The sequence below is a fragment of the Belonocnema kinseyi genome, chromosome 6 (assembly GCF_010883055.1).
Source record: "Belonocnema kinseyi isolate 2016_QV_RU_SX_M_011 chromosome 6, B_treatae_v1, whole genome shotgun sequence".
In the NCBI taxonomy this organism is placed as follows: Eukaryota; Metazoa; Arthropoda; class Insecta; order Hymenoptera; family Cynipidae; genus Belonocnema; species Belonocnema kinseyi.
In genome coordinates, this window is record NC_046662.1 from 136,836,301 (window position 1) to 136,861,515 (window position 25,215).

Consider the following 25,215-nt stretch of genomic DNA (forward strand, 5'->3'; position numbering starts at 1 on the left):
AGTGCAGCGCGCAGAGGGACGTCTCACCGAGGCCGCTAAAGAGGCCCGCAGAAACAGCCTCGCGGCGAGGAAACACCACGATTACCTGAATGCCAATGCGGACTATCAATAGTAGTGTGTATAATGGAACGAGAGCTTTCGCGAATTCAAACCGTAAAACATAACCGACGGCTGATCATCAGATAAAAAGACGAAATCGTCAACTCAGCACAAAGATAGACTGGGCAAGAAAATATACGTCCCGCATTCAGTATGTGATTGCCTACATAACACCTGCCAGAAATTTCACTGCGAAGGTTTAGCAGTTTGCGTGCGAACTGCGCATCTGTCATCGTGTACTTGACAAGGCAAAGCTGTTGACCATCAGGGAGCATATTTTTGACAGAATACGAGTACTATCTGATACTAGGTGAAGTCTGGAACGGACGGAGAGGTAGGTCAGACGAAATGAACAGTTTTTCACTAACCCATCTTTACTAAGCAAGAGACTTACCTGTCACCTGATCAGACCCAGTATGCAGTTTCTTAGAAATTTGTGGGTTTCAACGCTGATAAATTGCTATTTGAACATATTGAAATTTGAAAATTTTGTGCACCAAGTTAAAAAAGTCTGATACATTAACTGAAGCACGAGATCATAAGTAAGTGATACATTCATTATTTTATTCTTCTATCATATGCATATGTGTCCTATTATAAAATCTATAAAGTATTCAATAGAATCGTAGCAGCAAAACGTAAAAATAAAATTGAGTTCTCTATAATCACTCACTAAAGACAATATAGTATTCAACTTTGATATCTAAAGCAGTATGTCACAAGAATACAGTTGATAAATATAGATCCATAATAAATACAGACATTATTTTGAAATATTAGTAGATCTATTTAAAACTTAAAATAAAATATTTTCAAGCTTGAAACTTTTACGATCGATTTTATCCCTCAACAAACTAGGCCCCTACTAAAACGTTGAACTTCAAGAAGTTTACTATCTTTAAAGATTTTAAAAGATATAAATCAACATTTATTTGTGTAGAAACAAAGTATAAGATTATCACAGAAGGATGATCAAGTATGTGTGAATTAAAGGTTCGCGTTGTTAATAGAGAGAAATTTATTATAAAATAGAGATAATTTTACAGTTCATTCACCAACTCTTCTGGGACAATTTTTGCGACTTTACGAAATTCTTTTGCAAGTGTTCTGGGGCACTGCATCTCTGTCCAACTTACGGGGATCATTGAAGTTCCTAAAAATATAAAAATAAAAGCGTTAAAATTTAAATTACTTGACGCCAAGAGAATGACAACTCGCTTAAAGCACATTTGAGGTTCCTTCCCGAATAACATATACCTGATTGAGATTTAACGGACGACTTTAAGGGCATGTGAAACTCAGGAAATTATAGATTTACCAGTGTTAGGTTCCCGCGGGTTTTCCCCTACGATAATAAATATTTTCTCTTTCAAAATTGGGGAATGATAGCGAACATGCTAACGTACGACCCCGTACTCTTCGTTTGTGGAATTATGTAATTTGATTGAATTTGGTTAAATCACATTATGTGTATTTTGAGATTATGTGTTTTACAATTCTACCTAGCTTTACTTCCAAACTACACAAAATGTTTGGCCAAAATTTGGGACAAGCAAAAAATATACTAACTAATGTCCTGAAACTAACCTTTTTTCTAGAAAATTAAAAAAAAATTTCATCATGCATAATTATCAGCGGCTACCGAAAGCATTGGTACGATAGACACCTAAATGATCAGAATGGCAGAAAGTTGAAAACCGATCCTCACATCAAAATAGTGCACATGCATACAATTTTTATTTACCATAATATATTTTTGTGTTATTATCCCGCAAACAGAAAGTTCGGGGATGTCCGTTATACTATTTTATAGCATTCCCGAATTCATTTTTTAAAAATTTAAATTTAAAGGGACTGTTATTTACACGGTCTTATTTAAGTATTAAGGCAAGGTAAAGAGAAGTACACAACATGGGTAATACGTAATAATTATTGCGTAAGAACGAGCCGAAGATGAGTCTTGCAAACACACAAGACCTTATTTTCTTACTGGATACTATACTTTATTTAACAAAAGTATTATTAACAGGTTTTTTTCATAAGAGTACGTCTAATGCTTGAGGTTAGGTTAAAACTTCAATAAATTTTCGCGTAAAACAATGCACACGGGGCAGCAGGCGCATAATTTCTTCAATTTTGACCTTTGGTTGATGTCGTAAAAACTTTTCGGTATTAAAAGGTCTAAATAAAACAACAACAAATTAAATATAAAAAATATATATAATCGGCACCCTTTCGGACCTCAAATGGATCCTTTTCAAGCCTGTCAAAAATAATCATTAATTGTAAAAAACACATTTTTGTTTAAAACCTTAAATATAAAGTTAATAAATATAGTTATATGTAGATAACGAAAATATCGGAAGATGAAATACCTTGGCGATGGCTAGGTGAGTGATCTTGAAAGTACTCATCCTCGGGTTGCGGATAGAGGGTCCCCGTACCAAGGGTTTCTGCTGAATATGTTTACAGAAATAAATAGGCAGTCACGGACAATTGTCCAGGGGTCGTCCCGAAGGAACTAACCCCCAAGCGGAGGTGTGAAAACCGTGCCGAAAGCTGAATGGCACCTGAGGGATGTGTCTAGAACGGTGAGTCTGGGATACCGGGCGACCTCTCAGAGTCCGCTGCCTTATCCTTGCATGCGGGGCTCTACAAGGATGGACGAACCCCTTTCCCTAGCTTCTCGTGAGAACAACAAACATAGTTGCAGTAAATGCGGTTCAAACCAACAGAACGCGCAGGGCTCCCGACAATGGGTCGGTCAACAATGCCGACCAATCTAGAACTGGGGGAGCCAATGAAAATGGATTCAATACGATGCATCGGCGGGATCTCGCGACTTTTGGGTGGACGGAGCGACTGAATCACGGCTTGCTAGAGTGCTACGATGCGAGTGTGGCCCCTGAACGGGGTTACATGGCACGGCTGCATGCTCTGCGGTGCGAGAAACACCCGGAGCTATCGCACTTTTCGCAGCAACGTCTGCGAAACCATGCTGAACTACTCCGAAAAAGGGGCTATGTAAGCGGACCGCCTACTCTACCACAGCTAGAACAAGCCGGCAACAGAGAAAGAGAGGCGACACTAAGACCAACCGCGGGCAGGCATCCAATAGAGGAAGAGCGATGCTTTATGGCCCGGAGAAACATCAACACCAAGGTTTCTCTCAAGTCTAAAGATCTGGCTGAAATGGATGCCGAGCTTCGTGGACATTTTTCCGGAGAATCCGACTTCTGGGCTATCAATTATTGTGTGTATAATGCAGCGAGAGCTTTGGTCGATGCGAACCGTAAAACAAAACCAACGGTTGATCATAAGACCAAAAGACGAATGCATCAACTTGCCATAAAGATAGGCTGGGCAAGACAGTACGCGTCCCGCATTCAGTATGTGATTGACTGCATCACATCTGGCAGGAATTTTACAGCCAAGGTTCAAAGTTCGCGCGCGAACTCCGGACCCGTCATCACAGACTTAACAAGTCAAAGCTGCTGACCATCAGGCAGCATATTGTTGAAAGAATACGGATCCTGCCTGACGCTAAGAATGGAATGGAATTTGGGTTAGACAAATGCGCCAAGGTTTATTTGAAGCGAGGAAAACTTAATGGCATCCCTGAAGATCCTGAGCTCGTTGATAGAAACGCTATACGATACCTTTGCGCTGGAGAGACTTATACATACCTGGGCGTACCACAGAGCCGCATTCAGGATGTGACATCTATAAAGGATACTCTCCGAAGCAGATACAAACGTCTTATCCGACAGATTTGGTCTTCCGAACTGTCGGCGAGGAACAAAGTATCTGCAACGAACATGCTTGCATCAACATCTCACGCCGCCAAGGTGGTCGCGGAATATTGATTCTTGAATGCCTTCACAACAGGATTATTCTGGGTACAGCACATAGAGTTGCAAATGGAAGAGACCAGCTGACCACAAAAAAGTTGTAAATGCGGTTCACAACGATCGAACGCGCAGACGAACCGACAATGGGTTGGGAAACAATACCGATCACCCTAGAGTTCGGGGTGCTGAAAACAATTTTGATGAACACGAGACGACGAACCGACAAAACGCCCACATTGAGTGGACGAGTCAACTCAAGGATGACTTGATAGAATACTAAGATGCCAGCATTATCCCTGTTAAAGAAGGTTTTATGTCGCGTATGCACAATCTGAGGTGCTAGAATTACCCACACCATCAGCACGGTTCTCATCAGTCATTAAAAAATCAAATAAATAAATAAGAAATAAAGATTTCAAGACAAGGAGGAACATTAACATACAGGTTTCTCTTAAGCCCCAAGATCTGGCTGTAATGGATGTAATTGATGTGAATGATATAATGTGTGATTGACTACACAACATCTAGTGGACCATTCATGGGAAGGGTTCGAAAGCTCGGCCAAGAAGTGAGGACCTTCAATCACACACTGAACAAGTCAAAGCTGCTGTTAATAAATCAGCATATACACACTCTATAAGATATCCACATCGATCCTAAACAACAGGATTGTTCAAATAATTGAACCTGTGTGAAGAGAGATAGAAACAACGTGGCTCGAAAAAAGGTGTAGCAGATAACCGAGAGAACCTGCTAATTGACAGCTGCGTCTGCAAGGACGTAGCAGACCATCATCGCGTCCTGTCAATGGCCGGGATTGACTACCAGAAAGCTTTCAAGTCAACCTCTCAGACTTATCATCTGTCTGTTGGAAAGCTTGAAGGTTCATCCATACATAGTAAGATGCATAGAGAGATTGATTCCCCTTTAGAAAATTAGATTTACTATCTCATCTAGAAAATATCGAATGACTATGAACAACCTCACCTTCCATAGAGGCGTCTTTCAGGGCGAAACCATGAGTTCTCTCCTTTTTCACAGCACAATTCTGCCTCTATCTCTCGTACTAAGAAATTATTCTGGATACCTCTGTGGCGACACTTATCATCGCGAGCATAAGGTCACTCATGTATTTTATATGGAATGCCTAATGATCTATGATACTGGTAAAAGCAAACTTCAGAGTGCCTTAAATATCATCAAGCAGTACAAATGGAAGTAGAATGTACAAATGTGCTAAAATTCATCTGTAGAATGGAAACATCAAACAGATCTTAAAAAAAAAAATGGTTGTGCGAGAGATCAGAGTATGGTACCTATGCTTATTTTGGGGTTGCTGAACACGAATCTGATATCAGCTTTTCCCATCACGTCAGGGTTTTCCCCTAGATACGGGAAATTCACAATCAAATCAGCTTTTCTGGGTATAAATTACCCTTGTTATTAAAATCATCTGGAAAAAGATCAGGCATGATATTTTTATTTATTTTTGTGCTGATAATACGAATCCGTGACTAGTCCCCACTCCAGCATATCAAGGTTTTCCCATAGACGAGAAAAATTCCCTAGACAATCAGCTTTGTCGGGTATGAAATAACTCTGATTATTAAAATCGTCTGAAAACAGATCAGAGCATAATATATTTATATTTTTTGTGTTTTCAATAAAAGTTTGGCATTACGTTTCGTCAAGCTTATCAGAGTGTCCCCCTAGACGCAAATATTTCCTTAGCAATTAACATTTCTCAGATATGAAATTACCCTTGGTATTGAAATCGTCTGTAAACAGGTGAGAGTATGATATATTTATGTATTTTGGTGCTCTGAGTATGAATCTAACCGTTCTTTCCTCTCATCCCGTCAGTGTTTCCCAATAGACGAGGAAAATTTCTTCAAAAATGAACATTTTCCGGTATGAAATTAACCTTGGTATTGTGAAATCATCTCGAAACAGATCAGGCATGATATCTACATGTATTTTCGTGCGCTGAATATGAATCCGACATTAGTTTTCCCCAAGTACCTCAGGGTTTTTCCCTAGACGCGAAAAATTCCTTAGAAAATCAGCTTTGTTGTGTATGAAGTGACCACAGTTATTGAATTGTTTGCATGATATATTTAAATTTGTTGTATGTTTGAATACGAATCTGACATTATTTTTGCCAAGAACAGAAGGCTCTTCCCCTAGATGCGGAATTTTCCTAGAAAAACAGATTTTTCTGTTATGAAATTAACCCAGCAGGTCCGGTTTGTCCACTAGATGCAGAAGATTCCTTAGAAAAACACGATGCGATAGATCTCTAACAAAAGAGAATTTACAATCACAAAATTAATCTTGTAGATATTTTGACCTTTAGTTTTAAAAAGCCTGTGCACAGTTGTGGTGAATATAGAAGGACCGAGCACGTAGCGCGAGAACCAACAGTCGCGCAGCCTAGGCTCGCTCAAACTTGCGAGTCGACTAAATAAAACAAATTATCATTCATAACAAAAGAACGTCCGTATAGTCTATTAACCTTTTATCAGATATGTGGGTCGTTTACGATCCAGTCAAATTTTCCCGTTTAAGTATCTCCGTAACCCAAAAATGATGGGGTTTGACCCCCCTCCCTAAGAAACTTGTTGGTAGTGGGAATTGAACTTGCAAAGGGACGATTCAATTGATCATATTGTTTCCTTTTAATGATCGAGGCAGAGAAGTAGATATAAAAAAAGGAACGAGAAGAAATTCGATTCGTGGTGACAAATGTTATAAATAGGGCGCGAACTTTGATCTCCAACAATTTAGAAATATTTGAAAATAAGTCCCGGGATTTTAATTCAAGCGATATCAAAGTATTTTCATTAATTTCGAAGGATGGCAGGGGATTTTTATAGAATTTCAGAGATTCGAAGGGATTTTATAATATTTCAGAAGATTTCAAAAGCTTTGAACGAATTTTAAAATGTTGGTCAGTATAATTCAGAAATATGAGGCTCTGCCTCTGGATATTCGGTATTAATCAAACTTTGTGCAATTATAATGCTTGACGAAGGCAATTTTAGGCCAAAAAAAATTTTGAACAAAATTACGGAAGTAACGCCATGCTTAATTTCGGAATCTTTTTTTTTTTTAATCATCAATATTTCTGGAAACGATAATTGATTTTTGATCAAAATTGAACATATTAGAGGAGAAACGATATAAAAGGTTAATAAAAATGAGATGAAAATTATAAAAATTTTAGATAAAAGAAGGGTTTTCTCATAAAAGAAGCCCCTTACTTCTAAATCAATATTATCTGCGATAAATATGGTCTCAGTGAAAAGAAATAAGGTGAACATGAAAAACAAGCAACATACCTGGTATAAGTTAAAGATCGAAGTTTAAGTCAAGAGTAAAAATTCAACATAAAAACAATAAACATGATGTAGAACATACCAATATTAAAAACAAATAAATAAGAATATGAATAAATAAGGGCGAAATCCCGACATCCCGCTTGGAACTGAAGACGACTGACTAAGCAACTGAAAGCGAGTTACGAGAATTTAAAGCAAAAAAGATTGTTATGAGAGTGAATAAAGTAGAAAAGAACTTTAACAACATGAAAACTAAAATCTTGTAAGAGGTTTGTAAACGACAGGAAATAAATTATTTTAATACTGCAGATTAACAGTATATGGTACACTATTGATAAAAAAGTTTTTAATTAGTTTTGTACGAGTTCTATTGTTCTCTATTGATAGAATCTCGAAATTATCTAAATCGAAATTATTATCGGTATCAATATAGTGTTTAGTAAGAGCAGTATGAGCAGCTTTATCTGGATGGAAGATAGAATGCCTATGTTCACTACTACGGGTTCCTATAGGTCTACCATTATCACCTACATAAGAAAAGGGACAGACAGTGCAATTGTTTCTTTCTTCAAACAGTTGTTCATTAAACAGGTTGAGAAACCACTATATTTCAAAGAATCTCTGGTAAAATTATTGTTTTTTATTCCAAATTCTGGATTTGAAATTCTAAGAATTCTGTAAAACAAGGCATGTGCCCAAAACATTTTTGGCAAATAGGATGAAAAAAGTTAAAATTTAAATAACGATCAGACCTAGTTTTCTTTTGATACCAATCAATTGATATCGTCTACCTAACGGAAGAAAAATGGAACGGAAAAGGGGAGATTTCCGAGCGAGTAAATTTCGAGATTATCCATAACAAAATTGGCAGATGCAGGTAACAGGGGAGAACTAAACTGGACTGGACTGGACTAAACCATTTTTCTGTTTATAAGAGAAGCCATTAAATTTGAAAAAGGTAGAATTTAAACATAATTCGATACAATTTGAAAAATAATAAAGTGGAATGTCGGTAAATTTAGAAATCTCAGACCATCTTAAAATAACACAGTTTAAAACAACAGGTATAGGATTGTTATTAAACATGGAAACTAAATCCAAAGACGCTCACGCGTAATCAGGAGGGATACTACATAACTGAATTTTTTTTACGAAGGATAAGCTATCTGTGACATGTAAATCGTTTTTTTTTCTCAATAATATTGTTTAAAACTGTGGACAAAGAGGCACATAATTTGTATAGAGGACCGTCAATAGTAGAAACAATTAGTCTTAGGGGGCATCAGGCTCATGGATTTTAGGGAGCCCGTAGGTCCTTCCAGTGATGGCTGAATAAGTTCTGATTTCTTTAGCTTCGTGAGGAGAAATTAAATTATTAAACTTTAAGTCAGAATCATTTTAGTGGGACCGCGCGCCGTCTCACCAGTGAAAACGTAGTGGTGTTCGGCGCGTGGTCTCACTAAAATGACGACTTTTGGGGACCCAATTGAAGGGGCGAATGCAATAACCACCTTAGGGCGCGAACACGCGGGGAAGTATTGTCCGCGGAGAAAATTTGGAAGATTGTTCAAATTTGATTTTTAACTGTCGATACTTGCAGAAAATTTTATTGCACTCTTTTTTTATGGCAATAAAATTTCTACGTTGTTTAGTTGTTTTAGTTTAGAAAACTAAATTTTTAACCGAAATAAAATTCAATACCTTTTTGCGTTCAACTCGCCAGATCTTTATCGGGAAGTGATACTTTTTCTTGAAAATGTTATGTAATATTGTTAAACATACTCTACGATTGTTATAGTGATCACGAAATTTTAAAAACATTTTAGGGTCATGTGGTGAATTTAAAATAATATTTTCTTCGGAATATTGGGTACATACATACAAACGAAAATGTTGTGCGAGGAAGTTTCGAATATTAAAAACTTCCCGTGACAAAAATGTTCCTTAAGGATCGAAGAAGTTTTTACAAAAATGTTTAGATCTTTAATCATTAAGAGGGGAAAGTGAGGACGATGTGAAAATTATGTACGGCGTGCTGCGTTCGATTCGGATCAAGAAAACATGGGATGGCAGCACCCGATTGTCAACAAATGGATGGTTTCTCTCGTACGAACAAAGAATTTGGAAAATGTTGTTTATCAATAAACTTTTCTGCTCAACACTTTTCAAAAGTCAGTATTCTGCAAGTGGCTTTAGAGGAAGCATCGTATTTATCATTCTCAAGATATAAATACGTAATATGCCAACTACTTAATCAGCAAGGGGGCGGAAAAAGCCCAAAAATGAAGAAACATGGGAGCGAAATGTTGCAAAAGCTTGTAGAAATAAGGTTAGTTTATGTTTAGATAGTGAAGTTCAATAAAGATACTACATTTTTCATGTGTAACTTCAACTTAAATTAAAATATTGAATAAAAATAATAATGTATAATATATAAATATTGTTTATATATAAATGTTATTGACGTGAACAATTAAAGTGTTTTTTCGCTAATCTAAAAAATTCAAAACATTGACACACTTGTATACATTTGCCTTACTTGCATGTCTCAATATTATCAGTTAAGTTTCTAGATAATAATATATAAACGCTAATCTCTGCCTTATGTTTACCTCAGAAATCAATTTTAAAGGGATAATCAGCGAAATGATTATCAATAATACTATCAATTTTTTAGGCACAAGCTAGAAAGCCCATCCAATGGTTTATGTTCATGTCACGAAAATATCGTTTTACCTACCACGATTGCTTATTTTTCGTTGTAAAAGTATTTTTAAATTTTCCGTGCATGTTAAAGATAAACTTTGTCAATGATAAAATCAAACAAGCAATGTATATCAACAATCAACATGTCTGCGTAGTGAATTTACACCGCCGCGCTATGTTTTCTCGATCCGATTCGAGCGCAGCACGCCGTACATAATGTTCACATCGCCCCCACCTTTTTCCCCTAATGATTAAAGATCTAAAACTTTTTGCAAAAACTTCTTTGATCCCTAAGGAAAATTGTTTTCGCTGGAAGTTTTCAAAATTCGAAACTTGGTAACACAACATTTTCGTTTCTATGTATGCATCCAAGATTCCGAAGAATTTCTTTTTTTTAATTCACTACACGGCCCTAAAATGTTTGTTTAAAGTTTGCAATCACTCTAATAGTCGTATAGTATGTTCTAGAATGTTACATAAAATTTCCAAGAAAAAATATCACTTCCCGACGAAGATCTGGCGAGTGGAACGCAAAATTTACTTTTCCTTAAATAACATAAAAACTAAATAACGTAGAAATTTGATAACCACACAAAAAAGATCCGCAATAACATTCTCTGCAAGTATCGAATGTCAAAAATCAGAATTTGAACAATATTCTAAATTTGCTCCACAGACAATACTTCTCCGCGTGTTCGAGCGCTAAGGTGGTTATTGCACCCGGCCCTTCAATTGTCTCCGTGCTTTATTTTTCAAAGAATTTGGTTTCCAATTTTAATCAAAATACAATTATCGTTTCCCAAACTATTGACAATTAAAAAAATGTGACTCCGAAATTCAACGCATAATTTTGAAAATTTTCAAAAATCCTTTAAGTATAAACTTTCTCCCATGTAGCATATTTTTATCAACAGAATTTTAAAGGATTTCCGAATAATCGAAAGGATTTTTAGGGTTTCTGATGAATTTAAATGTCTAATAAAATATTCTAGGTTATTTTAAGAGAGTTAGAAAAAATCTCGTGGATTTAAAATATTTCAATGAATTTTTAATGGTTTTATGGATTTCGAAGGAATGTCATAAAAATTTGAAATATTTCACATGATTTCAAGGATTTTTAGAGTTTTTAACATTTGTTTACGAATTTTGAAGAATTATAAGGGAATTTTATGGAATTTTAAGATTTCCAGTGATTTTACGGATTTTCAATAAACTGTGTACGACATAGATGGAATTCAAAGAATTTCAAAGAATATATTACGTGATGGAAACTAAATTAAACAAATTACGATTTAATGTGGATAATACTCTCAGAACTAATTTCAGCAGCAAATACAGTTTTTAATTAACATATTTACAAAAAGCAACACAGTGAAACCTGGACTTTGTTCGGTTTTCGGATTAAAGGTGAAAACAAAATCCAGAATCTCGGAACGTAAACAGTCAGGGGCGTATGAACAATTTCCAGTGGCATACGTACTTAAAACGTTGCAGACCGTTGAGCATCTCGTTTAAAATAAGAGCTTTGTCTTGAATAAACGATCCGGATACTCTGTCTCTTATTTGATTAAAGCATTCGAAGAGTGCAGCACATAAAACACTACAGTGGGACTCCGATGCTTGAAGTCGATCAGACCTATCTTTCTACCATGTGAGATAGACAAAGACGATCCGATTGTGTTCCACTGAAAGCTCATACTTTTCGCTCCGAAACGATCATACTCTCTTTCTCTCTCTTTCTGTCTATCCAGTACTTCTTCTTTGTTTTATTTTTCGAATCGTAGATCCTATTGGGTAGCCACGACAGCGCCACCAATTCAGAAGCAATTTGAATTTCAGTATAACATTTTTGATTAAAATTAATTGATAAGCACTGCTCTTTTTCATTGACATTCCTCTAATAACTTCGAGATACCACTTTGTGATATAATATTCACTTTACGATGGCGCTGTTGTTTAGGACAAAGACTGGCTCATTCGATCGCACGAAATAATCCCATCAGTCCCATCGGCTTCAATGGGCTTTAGACATCAAATCCGCACTGCTGGTGGACGCGAGCTCGACATTCTCGCGTGCTTCCCGCTTTGAGTGAACTACCGCAACGTCATGACGCAGTTATCCACGTAGGCCGCTAGGGCACAGCGTCTTACCGCAACGCTCCTAAACATTATCTCTACAAATGTTTCAATTTTTGAACCGATATTTCTTGGTTTGTTATGCTGTTTTGTTTTCTCTCTACTTTATCTTGATTATCCAAGAGTCCAATCTACATCTGCAGTTAGAACAAGGGTTCATCGTTCTCCACATTAGCACTTGAATATAGCCGGCCCTGAAAGCATCGACGAGATCATTTTAGCCTCTCGTTCCCCTGCGTACGAAGGAGTTCGGAATAGCTCTTCCTCCTTCAACGGCGGCTGATAAGGACTAGCGAAGATAACAGACGAGCAGATGAGCAGACCTCATCGGCTATCTTTCTCCCGACCATTGTTATTGAAATTAGGTTTATGCGCATCAGCCCTTCCTCTAATCATATAGTTCCTCTAGATCTATTAATTCACAAGCAAGCAAACTTTCTCTTTACTTTTGTGAACTCGAAGTGTAAACAAGAAGCACCGAAACCATCTCCCGGATTATCTCATAGAGGATTCCGGTTTCACAATGATTTAGCCAAGATGCTCTAATATTTCATTTTGTTTTACCTTTTTAACGTATTTCTTTAACTCCTTGGCTAAGTCATTCTTAATTGTTGCAAAAGTGATTAATAATACATATTTATAAATTCTTCGTTGTAATGTGGAATAACGAATGTCGAATTAATTTCCATGATTTCTAACTACCGAATTTTGATGCCCCATCAAATAGCAATACAATTTTAAATCTGGAAACCCTTTTACAATGTTGAGGCCCAATCTCTTTTATGATGCTGAGACCCAATGACTTTTATAATGTTGAGAATCCTTTTATATTTAATTTTGAGACCCCTTTTGCATTTACTTTGAGAACCCTTTTTCATCTAATTTTAAAAACCTTTTTCATTTATTTTTGGAAACCGTTTGAATTTATTCTGAGAACGTTTTTTGTAGCTAATTGTGAGAACCCTTTCTTGTATAAATTTTTTATTTTCGAGAACTCCCTTTCGCCCGCCATATTATTATGCGTTTATGATTTTTTTGTATATTTTATTGTATTATGAATTTTTACTTTATAATTCCAAATTGTGAACCCCTTTTACTTATCTCTCGAAATAATGCCCTCTTTACATATATGTAAAATAAGAACCTTTTTACATACTTGTTACGTTATTATTTATATACCTGTTTATGATATTTATGTCGTAGCCCAAAAGCCGACCCAGTCGAATAGCGGGTTACATGGCCAGTCGGTTAATCGACGCTGAATAGCTGACTGTATACCTGCACCTGCTCACGTTCGTCTAGTGAAAGGATTAAGGCAGCCAACAAGGGGCCGGTCGGCTATTCGACTAGAGAGTTTAATTTATGTTCATTCCTTATAACAAGATGTACAATTGTGATCAAATGAATGAGATAATCTAGCTTCAAAGAAAGCTATTTAAGGTCCAAACTGTATAATTACCATTAAGAAAACTGTGCAAAATGCGAGATAAAATTGTTAATTTTATACTGACAATTATGTATAGTTCAAAATCGAACGCATCCGTATGTAATTTCAAATAGCGACTTCCTGCAATTTGAGTAAATGAAGTTACTACTCTAAAAACGACTTGAAGTACTTTCTTTATCTAAGATTTGGAAGAAGGAACTTTCAAATTGTAAGGAATTCTGAATGACGTATGCCCTGCCACTATAGGTAAAGTAGAAATCACTTTTCTTTATAGACCAAAATGATTCAAATCAATTAAATTTAAATAAAGACCACGAAATGACCGGGAAATTTATTATTTATGGATCTTAGATTTTTCAGATTATATCAGTTTACAAATAATAGCTATATCAGTTTACCCTAATTAAATGAATTTATTATTGTTCAAAAGTATTTATTTCGATTGACATTAGTTAATACATAGTTGTTCCCAGGCAGCTAAAGAATTTTTGTTTCAATAATTAATGAAGACTACTTTCACAAACTTTATGAGAAAGAATTTTTATTTTTGTTAAATTATCAGAAAAACATTTTGCAATTGTTTGCTCAGTAATATTTCTTTTTTTTGTTACAAGTTTAAATGTATTTATTTTAGGACAGGGAGCTTCCTTAGAGAGAAATATAATTTCACTTAGAATAGGGAATTTTTGACATATAACGAGAATTTTTTTAAAGAATTATCATTCGGATTTAGAAGAAAAGAATTTTAAAAAATCCTTGTTCGAAGTCAGAATTCCTCAAAATTTAAAAGTTCCCTCTTCCAAATTTTAGATACTAAAAGTACTTCAAGTAATTGTTAGAGTTGCTATTGGCAATTATTTACGACTACTTTCGATTTGGAACTATACATAATATTCAGTACAAAATTAACAATTTTATCGTGTATTTTGTATAGTTTTCTTAATCATAATTACCCAGTTTTTATCTGAAATAGCTTTTTTGAAGCTAGATTATTATCTAATTCATTTGGCCACAATTGTACACCTTGTTATAATGAATGAGCATAAATGAAACGAAGTATTTAAAGAATGGATAATTTTTTATTTAAGATTTCCTTACTAACACACTTCGTCTCACATAAACACATAAATTAAATTATGAATGGCCTTAGCTTCCGTTTTCGGTACCGACCGTGAAAGAACGAGCCCAGATCGAGTGTAAAGGAAGAAGGGTGAGTGTTGTCAAAGGTGAAAAGGGTGAAAGTGAGTGGTTTAAAGTAAAAATTTGGAGTGTGCGAAGCTTTCAAGCTAAAGAGTAGGAAAAATAGTTGCTCGTTAAGAAGTTTATGTGTTTGGTGTTTAAGGCGGCAATCGTTACGGAGCATTGGGTAAGGTAGGGTGCCGATGACGCGGAGTCCACAAACTGGCGCCAGAGGGCAACAGTTGCTGGACGATTGCACAAATCAGCAAGCCATAGTGGCAAAAAGAGCTGACGTTGCTAAAAGCGTGCGCAGTGAGCGGAAGGGTGACGTTAATCGCAGTGATAGCAGCGGTGAAGAAAGTGTCGAAAATGCAGGGGACGATGATGTAGAAAGGGATAAAGATAATAAGAAAGTCAGGATTAAACGGAAAACACTAGAAATGTATAGGGGAGATGGGGGAATGTTTGAACAATTGGAAGCTCTCATAAGAGGGTTTAGAGAGGAAACAAGAGAGACTGGATGCTATGAATAGGGACATGAATAGGCAGGGAAACTACGTAAGGGGGAAGTGAAAAAGGTAAGAGAAAAATGGGACGAATGGGATAAACGCTGGAAGGAAGAGAAAGACAAGGTTTGGGGTAAGCTAGAGAGCATTGTGAATAGACAGAGAGAGGTTGACAGACAGAGAACTAGAGAGATGAATCAGTTGAAAAAACGGGTAAACAAGTTATAAATTAGGAATGAGCATACGGGGAAAAAACCGAGAATGAGGAAATAGTGAAAGGGAATGAAAAGAACGTGCAAAGCGAAAATGAAAGATTAAAGAAAAGACTGAGTGAAATTGAAAGATGATTAGAAGGAGAAGAAAGGAAAAAGAGGAAAAATAACTTAGTAGTTAAGGGATTAAAGGTGAAGTGTGAAACAGGAGAAATGAAAATAAAAAAGCTTTTGAGAGACATTAGAGTGCAGGTAAGGGTAGAAGTTGTCAAGCGAATAGAAGGGATAAAGGGAGGAAAAGAAGTAATGTTTATAGTAAAAGTGGGCAGTGAGGAGGAGAAAAAGAAAATTATGGAGGGAAAAAAATATTGACAGAAAGAATGGAAAAAATTGAAGAAGATCTAACATGGAGAGAGAGGAAGAAGAGATTGCAAATAAAGCAGAGGGCTTTGGTAGATAGAAAAAAGGCCATATGGTGTGGATAGAGAGAGACAGGTTATTGATAAATGGAGAAGAATGGTACTAGGATAAAGAATTAGAAGAATTAAGGAGAAAATAAAAAAGTTTTGACAAAGCTAGGGAGACAAGAGACGAAAAAGAGTCTAGAGATAAATCAGATGGGTTTCCAAACGGCAAAGGGGAATCAAAGTGAATAGGAAAGAAGAGGGAAGCGAGGGGAGAAACGTGAAAATAGCTTTCTGGAATGTGTCCGGTTTGAAGAACAAGAATAAAGGACTTTGGGGGGAGATAGAAAAGTGGGATGTGATTATGATGAGTGAAAGTTGGTCAGATGAGAAGGACTGGAAGGGAATAAAAAAAATGTTACCGAAAGTTATGTGTGGACGATGCAAGAAAGAAGAAAGGAACACGTTAAAAGAGATGGATGGGCGGAGTGGTCTCAGGCGTGAGAAAATAATTGCCAGTAAAAGAGAGAACAGGAAAAGAAAGAGTTAGTTTTGATAGGAGGTGATTTAAATGCATGGACTGGCGAGCAAGCGGGAGGGACTTGGAATGCAGAAGAGGAAGCAAGTGTAAGGAGTACCAGACATAGGGAGATTGACAGGGAGGGGAAGAGGTTACTAAACATAATAGTAGAAACAGGATGGTCTATATGTAATGATAATATGAAATACGATGAGGAAGGAGATATCACATTTGTAGAGAAGGGGGATACAGCGATAGACTAAATCCTGGCGGAAGGAAGAATGAGGAATTTGACAAGTTGTATGAAAGTTTGTAATGAGATTGGGTCTGAGCACTTCCCGGTAATAGCTACAATGGAAGGTAGCGGCCAAAAGCGAGGCAGTTGGAGAAAGGAAAGAGGGGCAGAAAGGAGCAAGAAAACGTGAACATGGGAAGTAGATAAACTGAAAGCGTTTAGAGAAAAAATGGTAAAGGAAAAGATTAGATTTATAGAAGAGGAGGGAGTTGACTCGTTAATGGAAAGGTAGAAAGGGTCGTTTGAAAATGTAAGGGATGAGATAGGTACAAAAACAGAAAGAGAAGGGGAAAAGAGGGGCTGGTGGGCCAAGGAATGTAAGGAGAGTAAAGAGAGAATGAAAGAGTGTGTACAAAAATGGAGAATAGGGGAAATGGAGAAGGGGGAGTACAATAAGAGAAAACGTGAACATGAGAGTATGCTAAAAACGAAAAAGTAAAGGGGAAAGGAAAAGTACAAGGTAGAGGTAGAAAAAGTGATCAAAGAACGTAGGGTTTGGGATGAGATAAATATAGGAAAGAGGAGGAAAGAAGGGTGTGAACGAATAAATAGAATTGGGCGAGTAGACAGACTATTTCAAGGGTCTGTTAGGGAGAGAACAAAATAGGAGAATAGGGGGAAACAGAGTTAGTACAAGGAGAAATATAGGAAGGGAATAGAATAACTAGAGAAGAGGTGGATGCGGCAATAAATAGATTAAAAAGGAACAAGGCGAAGGAGGAGAAGATGGTATAGAGAACGAAACGTCTAAGTATGGTGAAGGGGTCAGGGAAGGCCTGTGGGAGATCTGCAACAAGGCATGAAATGGAGAAGTGTGACCAGAAGAGTGGTTGACAGCGCTGATAATACAACTTGTGAAGAAAAGGGAGGGAAAGAAGATAGAGGAGTACAAGAGATTACTCTCATGCCAGTTGGCTACAAAATATATGCAGAAATTTTAAGAAAAAGGTTAAAGAGGCAGATAGAGGAAAGAGAAAGTATTCCACACAATCAGACGCGAATTCGAAAAGGTATGGGAACCATAGACAACTTTTACGTACTAAACTACTTGGTTAATAGAAAGCTAGGGAGAAAGAGAAGGAAATTAATCCAGATATTCGTCGACTTAAAAGCCGCTTTTGATTCAGTAAACAGAAAAGTGTCATGGCAGGCAATGAAAGAGAGGGGAATAGAAGGAAGGCTGGTGGAGGGGGTAAAGCAAATTTGTACTGAAACCAGTATTTGGGTGAAGATAGGAAAGGAAATAGGAGAGCTATTCTAGATAGAAAGAGGTCTAAGGTAAGGGTGCCCTTCGAGTCCGCTGTTGAATATGCTGTTGGCAGATCTAGAGCAGAAGATAAAGAAGAAAGGAAAGGGGAGGACGATATTTGGTAACAGCAAAATATACTCTCTAGTTTATTTAGACGACATAGTTTTGCTAGCAGACGAAAAAAGGGGACGAACCTAATGATGAAAATTTTTTAAGAGTATGCGGGAGGAAAGGATCTGACGGTGAGTGTAGAGAAGACCAAGGTGATGTGTTTCGGAAGTAGAAACACCATAATAGATTACGTTTGGAAGATGAACGAACAAACAGTGTGAAGGGTGGGGGAGTTTTGTTACTTAGGTTTTTGGTTTGAAGGCAGGAGGCGAAAACGAGCTGCGGGTAAGGAAAAGAATTTAATGTGCAAGTAAAGTAATGGACTAAGTCTGGTTGCTTGATGCGTTGCTTTGGGCGGTGTTATGTTATGCAGTGGAAATCTGGGGATGGAAGGAACGTAGGAAAGTAGAGAGCATAGATAGGTTATTCCTGAGGTGGGTAATGGGGGTTCGCTGGAGTTGCCCAGGATACATGTTAAGAGAAGAGTTACGCAGGGAAACAAATGGTTACTAAATAAATTTAGAGAGCCTGGACTTTTGAGAAGAAGCTAAAAAGCGAGGGAAACAGAATAAATCAAGCATGTTGGTGCGAAATTCGTTAAAATTAGGCGAGAGGAAATTTGGAAAATTCAAAATGTGAGGAAAAACGGAGAAAAATGACAAGGGTTTCTAAGATACGAGAAGGAGTTATGCAGTGGCAGGACATATAGTTAAGAGATATTAGTTAAACAGGGAGAAGAGGTATGGACAAATATTATAGATTCGAGGTACAATAGATTGTATACGATGGTCAAAGGTTTGACGGAACCAGAATATCGGCAAAAAATAAAAAAGGAAGACAAATGGAGTAGGATGATACGGTTTCGAATGGTAGAAGGAGAATGGCAGAAGGAGATATTGGATGGATGAAGAGGAGAATCTATGTAGAATCTATGTAGTAATTAAAAATCATGAAAAATGTTTGTTTTTATGGTAAGAGGAAACGGAAGCCCTGGAAGATCGCTCATTACTAGAATTATTAGTATTATCTTTTGTTATTATTATAAAATTTTATTTTTAGTTTAGGTGAAACATTAGAAGTTAAGCAGCTGATAACTTAGATAGAAGATGGAATGTAAATTTTATGTACAGGGAGCGGGGGCCCTGAAACCCATAAAAGGAAGAGATTAAATGTACATACAAATTTTGAATGACTTAACATTTCTAATATAGACTATTTTTCTTTATACCTTGGTTGAAAGTACATGCCCCGCGCATCGTTCTCGGTGCAAGAAGCCTAAAATTTACGCATCGGTAAAGATACACCCGCGCCCTCTTTACTAGCTTTGCTGCTAGCAGTAGCAACTCGTACAAACGCCACTTTCATTCGTATACTCATGTATCTGTTGTATGTCGTGCAAGTTTGTTGAACTGTAAAGCTCGTGCTGCAAAAGTCGGGCAGGCGTCGAAATGAATAAAAAATCTCAATCCTGAAAATATATGATGGACCTATTGCATAGTAGTCTACTGGGCTGAAACGCTCTAGTCGAATAGCCGACTGGCCGTTTGTTGGCTGCCTTCATCCGTCCACTAGACGAGAGTGAGCAGGTGCAGGTATACAGTCGGCTATTCAGCGTCGGCAATTGGAATACGTAATTTATATATTTTTTTCTATGTTCTGCATAATTTATAATTCCAGACTGCGAACCCCTCTACTTATCCGCTAAACTAATACCGCCCTTGTTGCCTGTTTTTTCTAATTTTATTTGCAACTTTTTTATTATAGATTATCCGATTTGAAATAAATTCAGCCTTTAACAAATTAAAAAGAATTTTGAATTGTTATAAGGTACATCTATATAAATTGATAAATCAATTAATTAAACTGTGTGCAATTATTTATTTAAACTAAAGGCAAATACAAATATTCATCAATTGAACAACAAAATCGTATGGAATTTATAAAAATAAATTACAATAAATTACAAAACAAAATCTTGAAAATCTTTCAAGCAAACTAATGTATTTTACATGACACAGGAGAAATTGGTATGGACTTTGTATTAGACAAGTGTGCTCAAAGCCGCATTAATGTAACATTACTGATCTCTCGTAAGCAAATAGAAGCATTTTCTTCAACAGATTTGGTCTTCAAATCTCTCTGCGATAAAGAAGGCATCTCTGACTAAAATGCAGGTCGTCCCTGTTCCACTCTACTCGTTTACAGTAGTTCAACTGACAAAAAATGAGCTTACGGCCCTTGATATCGCCACACGGAAGATCATGTATATGCGTAAGAACTTGCATATCAATTCGTCTGTTGCGCGATTATACATCTAACGCCCTCAAGGCGGGCGTGAACTTCTGAATCTCCAGTGTCTTTATAACTGAATTTTTCTAAGTAGAACTTACATTTTTGAAAATGTCAGAGATCCTCTCCTTGAAATTATCAGACATCACAAAATGATTGGCAAAGGAGCGTTTCTTTACAAAATCGTGGAGCAGGCGGTCGATACCCTTGGCTTAATTTTAACATCAAGGAGCGTTTCTGTACAAAGCAGCGGAGGAGGCAGCTGAAACAATTTGCTTTGACTTCAATATCAGGGGTGAGCAAAATGCATCAAATGCTATCCATCTCGAGTACTCAATCCTGAAGGCCCCGGTCAAGAAAGAACAAAATAACAAGATCCGTGAATAGCTCCTCGACAACAGGATGCTTTCCTTAAATCACCCGAATTAAAGTCGTGCACAGAAGCTTTTATTTGGTCGTATAACACCGTGTTTTTCAACTGTAGCATACCGTCAGTTTTATTCGGCGTGGACAGTGTGGGTGACGGGAGATTGGCGAATTCAATGTCGATGCACTTGTGAGATAACTGAATTTATTCTTAGGAACTGGATTACAACGATTACGCTTCAGTACACTTAATTACACTTGATTCACACTAAATATACTTGATTCACAATACATACACCTGCTTTACACTCTGATCGGAGCATGAAGTGTAACTGAGAGAGCGGAAGTGCGGCAGCCGGTGAGAGAAAAATGAACGGCTATCGACTATCTGCTAGCCACCCGCCGTTGAAATCGAATTTCCATGGTCCGACTCGACTCACATAGCCTTAAGTGAACGGTCCGGCAATCCATGCAAAGGCAAAAAGCTAACTTGGTGAATGGATGCACATATTCGCCAGTGGAAGTTCTGATGTTGGCAACTCGTACAAGACCTCCTTGTCTGGGTGGGTCTGGAGAATACGAGCCAGACATCATTTTCCATTGTCTGACAGGATACTGGGTTCGACAACCACAACCACATCTACGACCATGACCTTCTTGGGGGGTCGAGTCCATTTCGTCCTCTGCTGAAGTTTATTTAGGTCCTCGAAACTCCAACGATTCCAAAATTAGTCGCGAAGAGTTTTGGCTAACTTCCAGTGAGGAAGCTGATCGGGACTTTGCCCTTGTATTTCGAGGTCGGGTATTCAAATCAACGTTCTTCCAATGGAAAGTGACCTGGAGTCAGGGCCGCGTCAAGAACGCCGTTCGATGCAGTGAGTGTTCGACTGTTAAGAACCATTTCAATGCTGGCTAAGAGCTGCTAAACTCTTCGTAGGTGAGCCTGCGGATTCCCGAACGTGTTTGAGACGTGTCTTCACCAGCTTGACCCCGGCTTCTCAGAAGCCTCCAAAGTAAGAAGCTCCTAGGGGGACAAAGAGCCATGTTACCCCCTGTGTCGGGAGCGATCCAGAAATCCCTGTTCAATCCAGTTGCGAAGATTCAAAAGCCTCCCGGTAACTCAAAATCAGCCAGATGAAAATACGTGCCGTTGTCGCTCCACATCTCTGGCCTCTGCGACTGAATAATTTCGTCCAAGCTCCCATGAAATTGTCTGTTTCCATATCGCCAACGAGTTTGAGATGCAGCATTTTGATAGCGAATCATACGAAGACGATTATGTAGCCTTTCGTTTAACAAATGCCTCTGCCTTTAGTGGATAGTACTTGGAAGGGTCCCGAATAATCTAATCCGGTCTTTGAAAATGGTCGACTAGGAAAGACACGCGCTGCTAGGAGAGGAGCCATTACTTGATTGGACGGCCGACTTCGAGAGCGAATACGAATGACACATTTCGCCAAGTCAGAGTGGAGATACTTTTTCCCTTCAAAAATTTAGGCACGATATATCGTGTGCGCTTTGTTTGTCGCTCGGAAACTTCTATGTAGTGAACGTTAGTGTGCCCAGCTGATGATGAGACCTGCAAGCTAACAGCGGCCTTCGATCACTGATCGGTGTCTCTCTGCATACAATAAGCCGGAATTCTGTAGGCGACCTCCAATTCTTAAGATGCCAGCAGTGTCAATAAACGTGCTGAAACCTTTAAAAGGAGGTCGCGCAAGTGGGAAATCTAGGATTCGTAATCGTTCAAACTCTTTTTGAAGCCATAAGGATTGACTCAGGCGAACGCAGACATGAAATGCAGCCTTGATTCATTCGTGGTAATAAATTTCCCTTTGGTCTCAGGGTCCGCAGGAGGTCAGCGACGTTTAATCCAACGAAGCATGTATACGACTGAGAAGTCTTCCGAGATCCGAGCATCGACCCAAGACTTCAGTGTCGAAGTTCTTGAATTCGCAACGAACCTTTCTGGTTGGAGATAAACGAAGGATTCAACTGAAGCTGAGTTATTGGCGGAAGACCAATGGTCATCGGAGAAGGCAAGCCAGTCAGGACCAGTTCCCCACAACTTGCACGAAAAGAGATACGGAGGTTGAACGCCAGACGTTGCCAAATTTGCCGGATTGGATTCCGTGGGAACATAACACCAGATTGACGCCAGCAGCAGCTCCTGGACATATTCGATGTCAGACGCCGAAGATCGAAACAATTAAGCCGCCAAAAAAGAGGCTCTGAGTTCTAAGCAAGGAATAGTCATTCGTGGGACTTGCATGGCAGGTGGCCAAAGACTCCGAATTGGCGAAAATTTAGTCTTGGCTGCAGGAAGTCGAGTGCAGGTCTGGCTCTTGATTGAATTAACGCGAGAATAAACTGTGGCAGCCATAGCCCGGTGGATTGCATCTGAAAATACATGCAACTGGAGCTCGGCAGTAGGCTGCGTGTCGATCCATCGAGGAATAGGTCACCGATGGCCTTTAGATTCGTTTAAAAATCGGTTTATCGGTTGATGTATAAGTGTGGAATCGGTTGAGGCAACTCCAGACTTACTCTCCACAAATCCTGGACAAGCAGTTTCGCTAGCAGAATGACGGGCGCGATCCAACCGCACGGATCAATCAATCTCGCAGGGATTGCTAAAATTTTGCGCTTCGTCGAATCGTCGAATCTTGGGTGTAGTCAGGCGAAAGAAATCATTCTGCAGATCCCAGAAAACGCAAAGTTCCTTAATGAGACCGTCGCTGCAAAGTTAAAACCAGGTCGGGCGAAGTCGGTTTTGTTCGGGTAAATCTTCTAGCAGCTCAGGTCGATTGGCGACCTATTTTCAGAGAGGAAATCCACCAAGCTGCAGAAGATGAATAAGCTGATCCCGTAGCTTCTTAGCTTCTCGGAGGTCATTTCATTTCATCAATATGCCGAAAACAATTCTGTGGCGTCTCCAGCGAATCAAAAGGTGACCTAAATCGGTTTGCAGCTTAAGCCCAGTGTCCGAGAAAGTAAGCAGTGCGGTACATAAATTGTTGTCGGAAAAGCGTCCGTTGACGGTGCTCTGTCTATTATGATCCAACTAAAAGCAGTGTACGGAGTCCCGAAGTTTGAGAGAAAACCATGCAAGAGCAGGCCATGCAAGTCAAAGACCATAAGGGTAATGAGGACATGAGGGTAATGGGGGCATTTCTCACATGAAGCTGAAGCCGATCGAAGAGCCAAAGCCCTATAACTGCGTTTCTGTCGTTGTTCCAAATGTATCGTCGTGTAAGTTCAGTTCGCTGAGACTCGCAGTGGCCGTTAAGATTCTGTAGATGTTAATGTGCGATAGTGTCGTTTTAGAAACAAAGAAAGAACAGCGTAGTTGGCCGAATGGCCTATCTCGAGGTCGCGGTATGCATCAGCGTGCTCGATTTCGTCCTGCCAAGCTCTGCGAGGGCCTGAATCCCTACATGTCGTAGCTATCGACTCAAACCAAACGTCCCACATGTCTACGGGGGGACCAAGAGCTCGAAGTTGATCGCGATGATGACCCAGCGTTTCGATCAGTCGCTGGACTCCAACAGCAGTATAATGTCACATTGGTGGAATGTGAGGTAGCAGGAAAATTTACGACTGCCTCTCCCACCATGCTCTCACATCCTTTTTTCAACATGCAAGTAATGAGAAATTGCTCGATCATGTATGAACAGAAAACAAAGGGTAGCATGGAAGTGAGTGAGATAAGGTTATGTGTAGGAGAATTCTCGACTACACCCTCCACTGTACTCTCTTTTACTTAGGTGTCCAACTACGTGTGGGAGATTGCTCGAACAAATTTGGTTAATTTTGTTATAAACTATTTGTGGAAGATTGTGCAACCAAGTGTCTGCTTTCCGTGCCACGCTCACCAGCCTGTGGCAGCTGAATCCGGCTTGCTAGGACCAATATTTTATTCAGCGTGGAGAGAGTGGGTGACGTAAGGACGCAGTATCTAATCTAGATGCACTTGTGATATAGCTGAATTTATTCTTAGAAATTGTAATACAATCCTTACACTTGATTACACCTAATTATGCTTGATTGCACTTGATTCACACTAGATATGCTTGATTCACAATGCATACACCTGATTTACACTCGTAAAGCAATAATGCACGTTCGCTCTGGTCGGAGCAGAGCTGGCGCGCGGCAGCCGGTGAGAGAAAAATGAACGGCTATATAGTAGCGCCCTCTACTGAGAAAAGTTGAAGCCAAACACCGTCACAGCAGCTTAAACCAAGATATTCCCGATGATAACTGCAGAGCGTGTCATGCACACCCCGAGCGCATGCGACACATGCTATCTAGTTGTCAACTTCATGCGGGAACGACGCTATCGAATCTCCGATACCAGCTGAAAAAACGTCACACTCAAGGTGAATGAAAAGAAAAAGAGGTACAGTCTGTCAAGTTAAAGCGTGGGTGGCTTTACTCGCAGTCGGTAAGGTGTAGCGACATGATTTTGGTGTCAAAATATTAAGAAGAGCTCCCTCTTTCA

The 25,215-nt window shown here is 38.6% G+C and overlaps 1 protein-coding gene across 1 annotated transcript in view; it reads right to left on the reverse strand.

The window, feature by feature from the left end:
- Window positions 1-1,099: 1,099 nt before the first annotated feature.
- LOC117174718 (exosome complex component CSL4) overlaps window positions 1,100-25,215 on the reverse strand; it is a 61,260-nt gene continuing 37,144 nt past the window's right edge. The window contains exon 5 of the mRNA XM_033364031.1: window positions 1,100-1,252. Coding sequence (XP_033219922.1) covers window positions 1,140-1,252 — 113 coding nt within the window. The 3' untranslated portion in view covers window positions 1,100-1,139. The remainder of the gene's footprint in view (window positions 1,253-25,215) is intronic.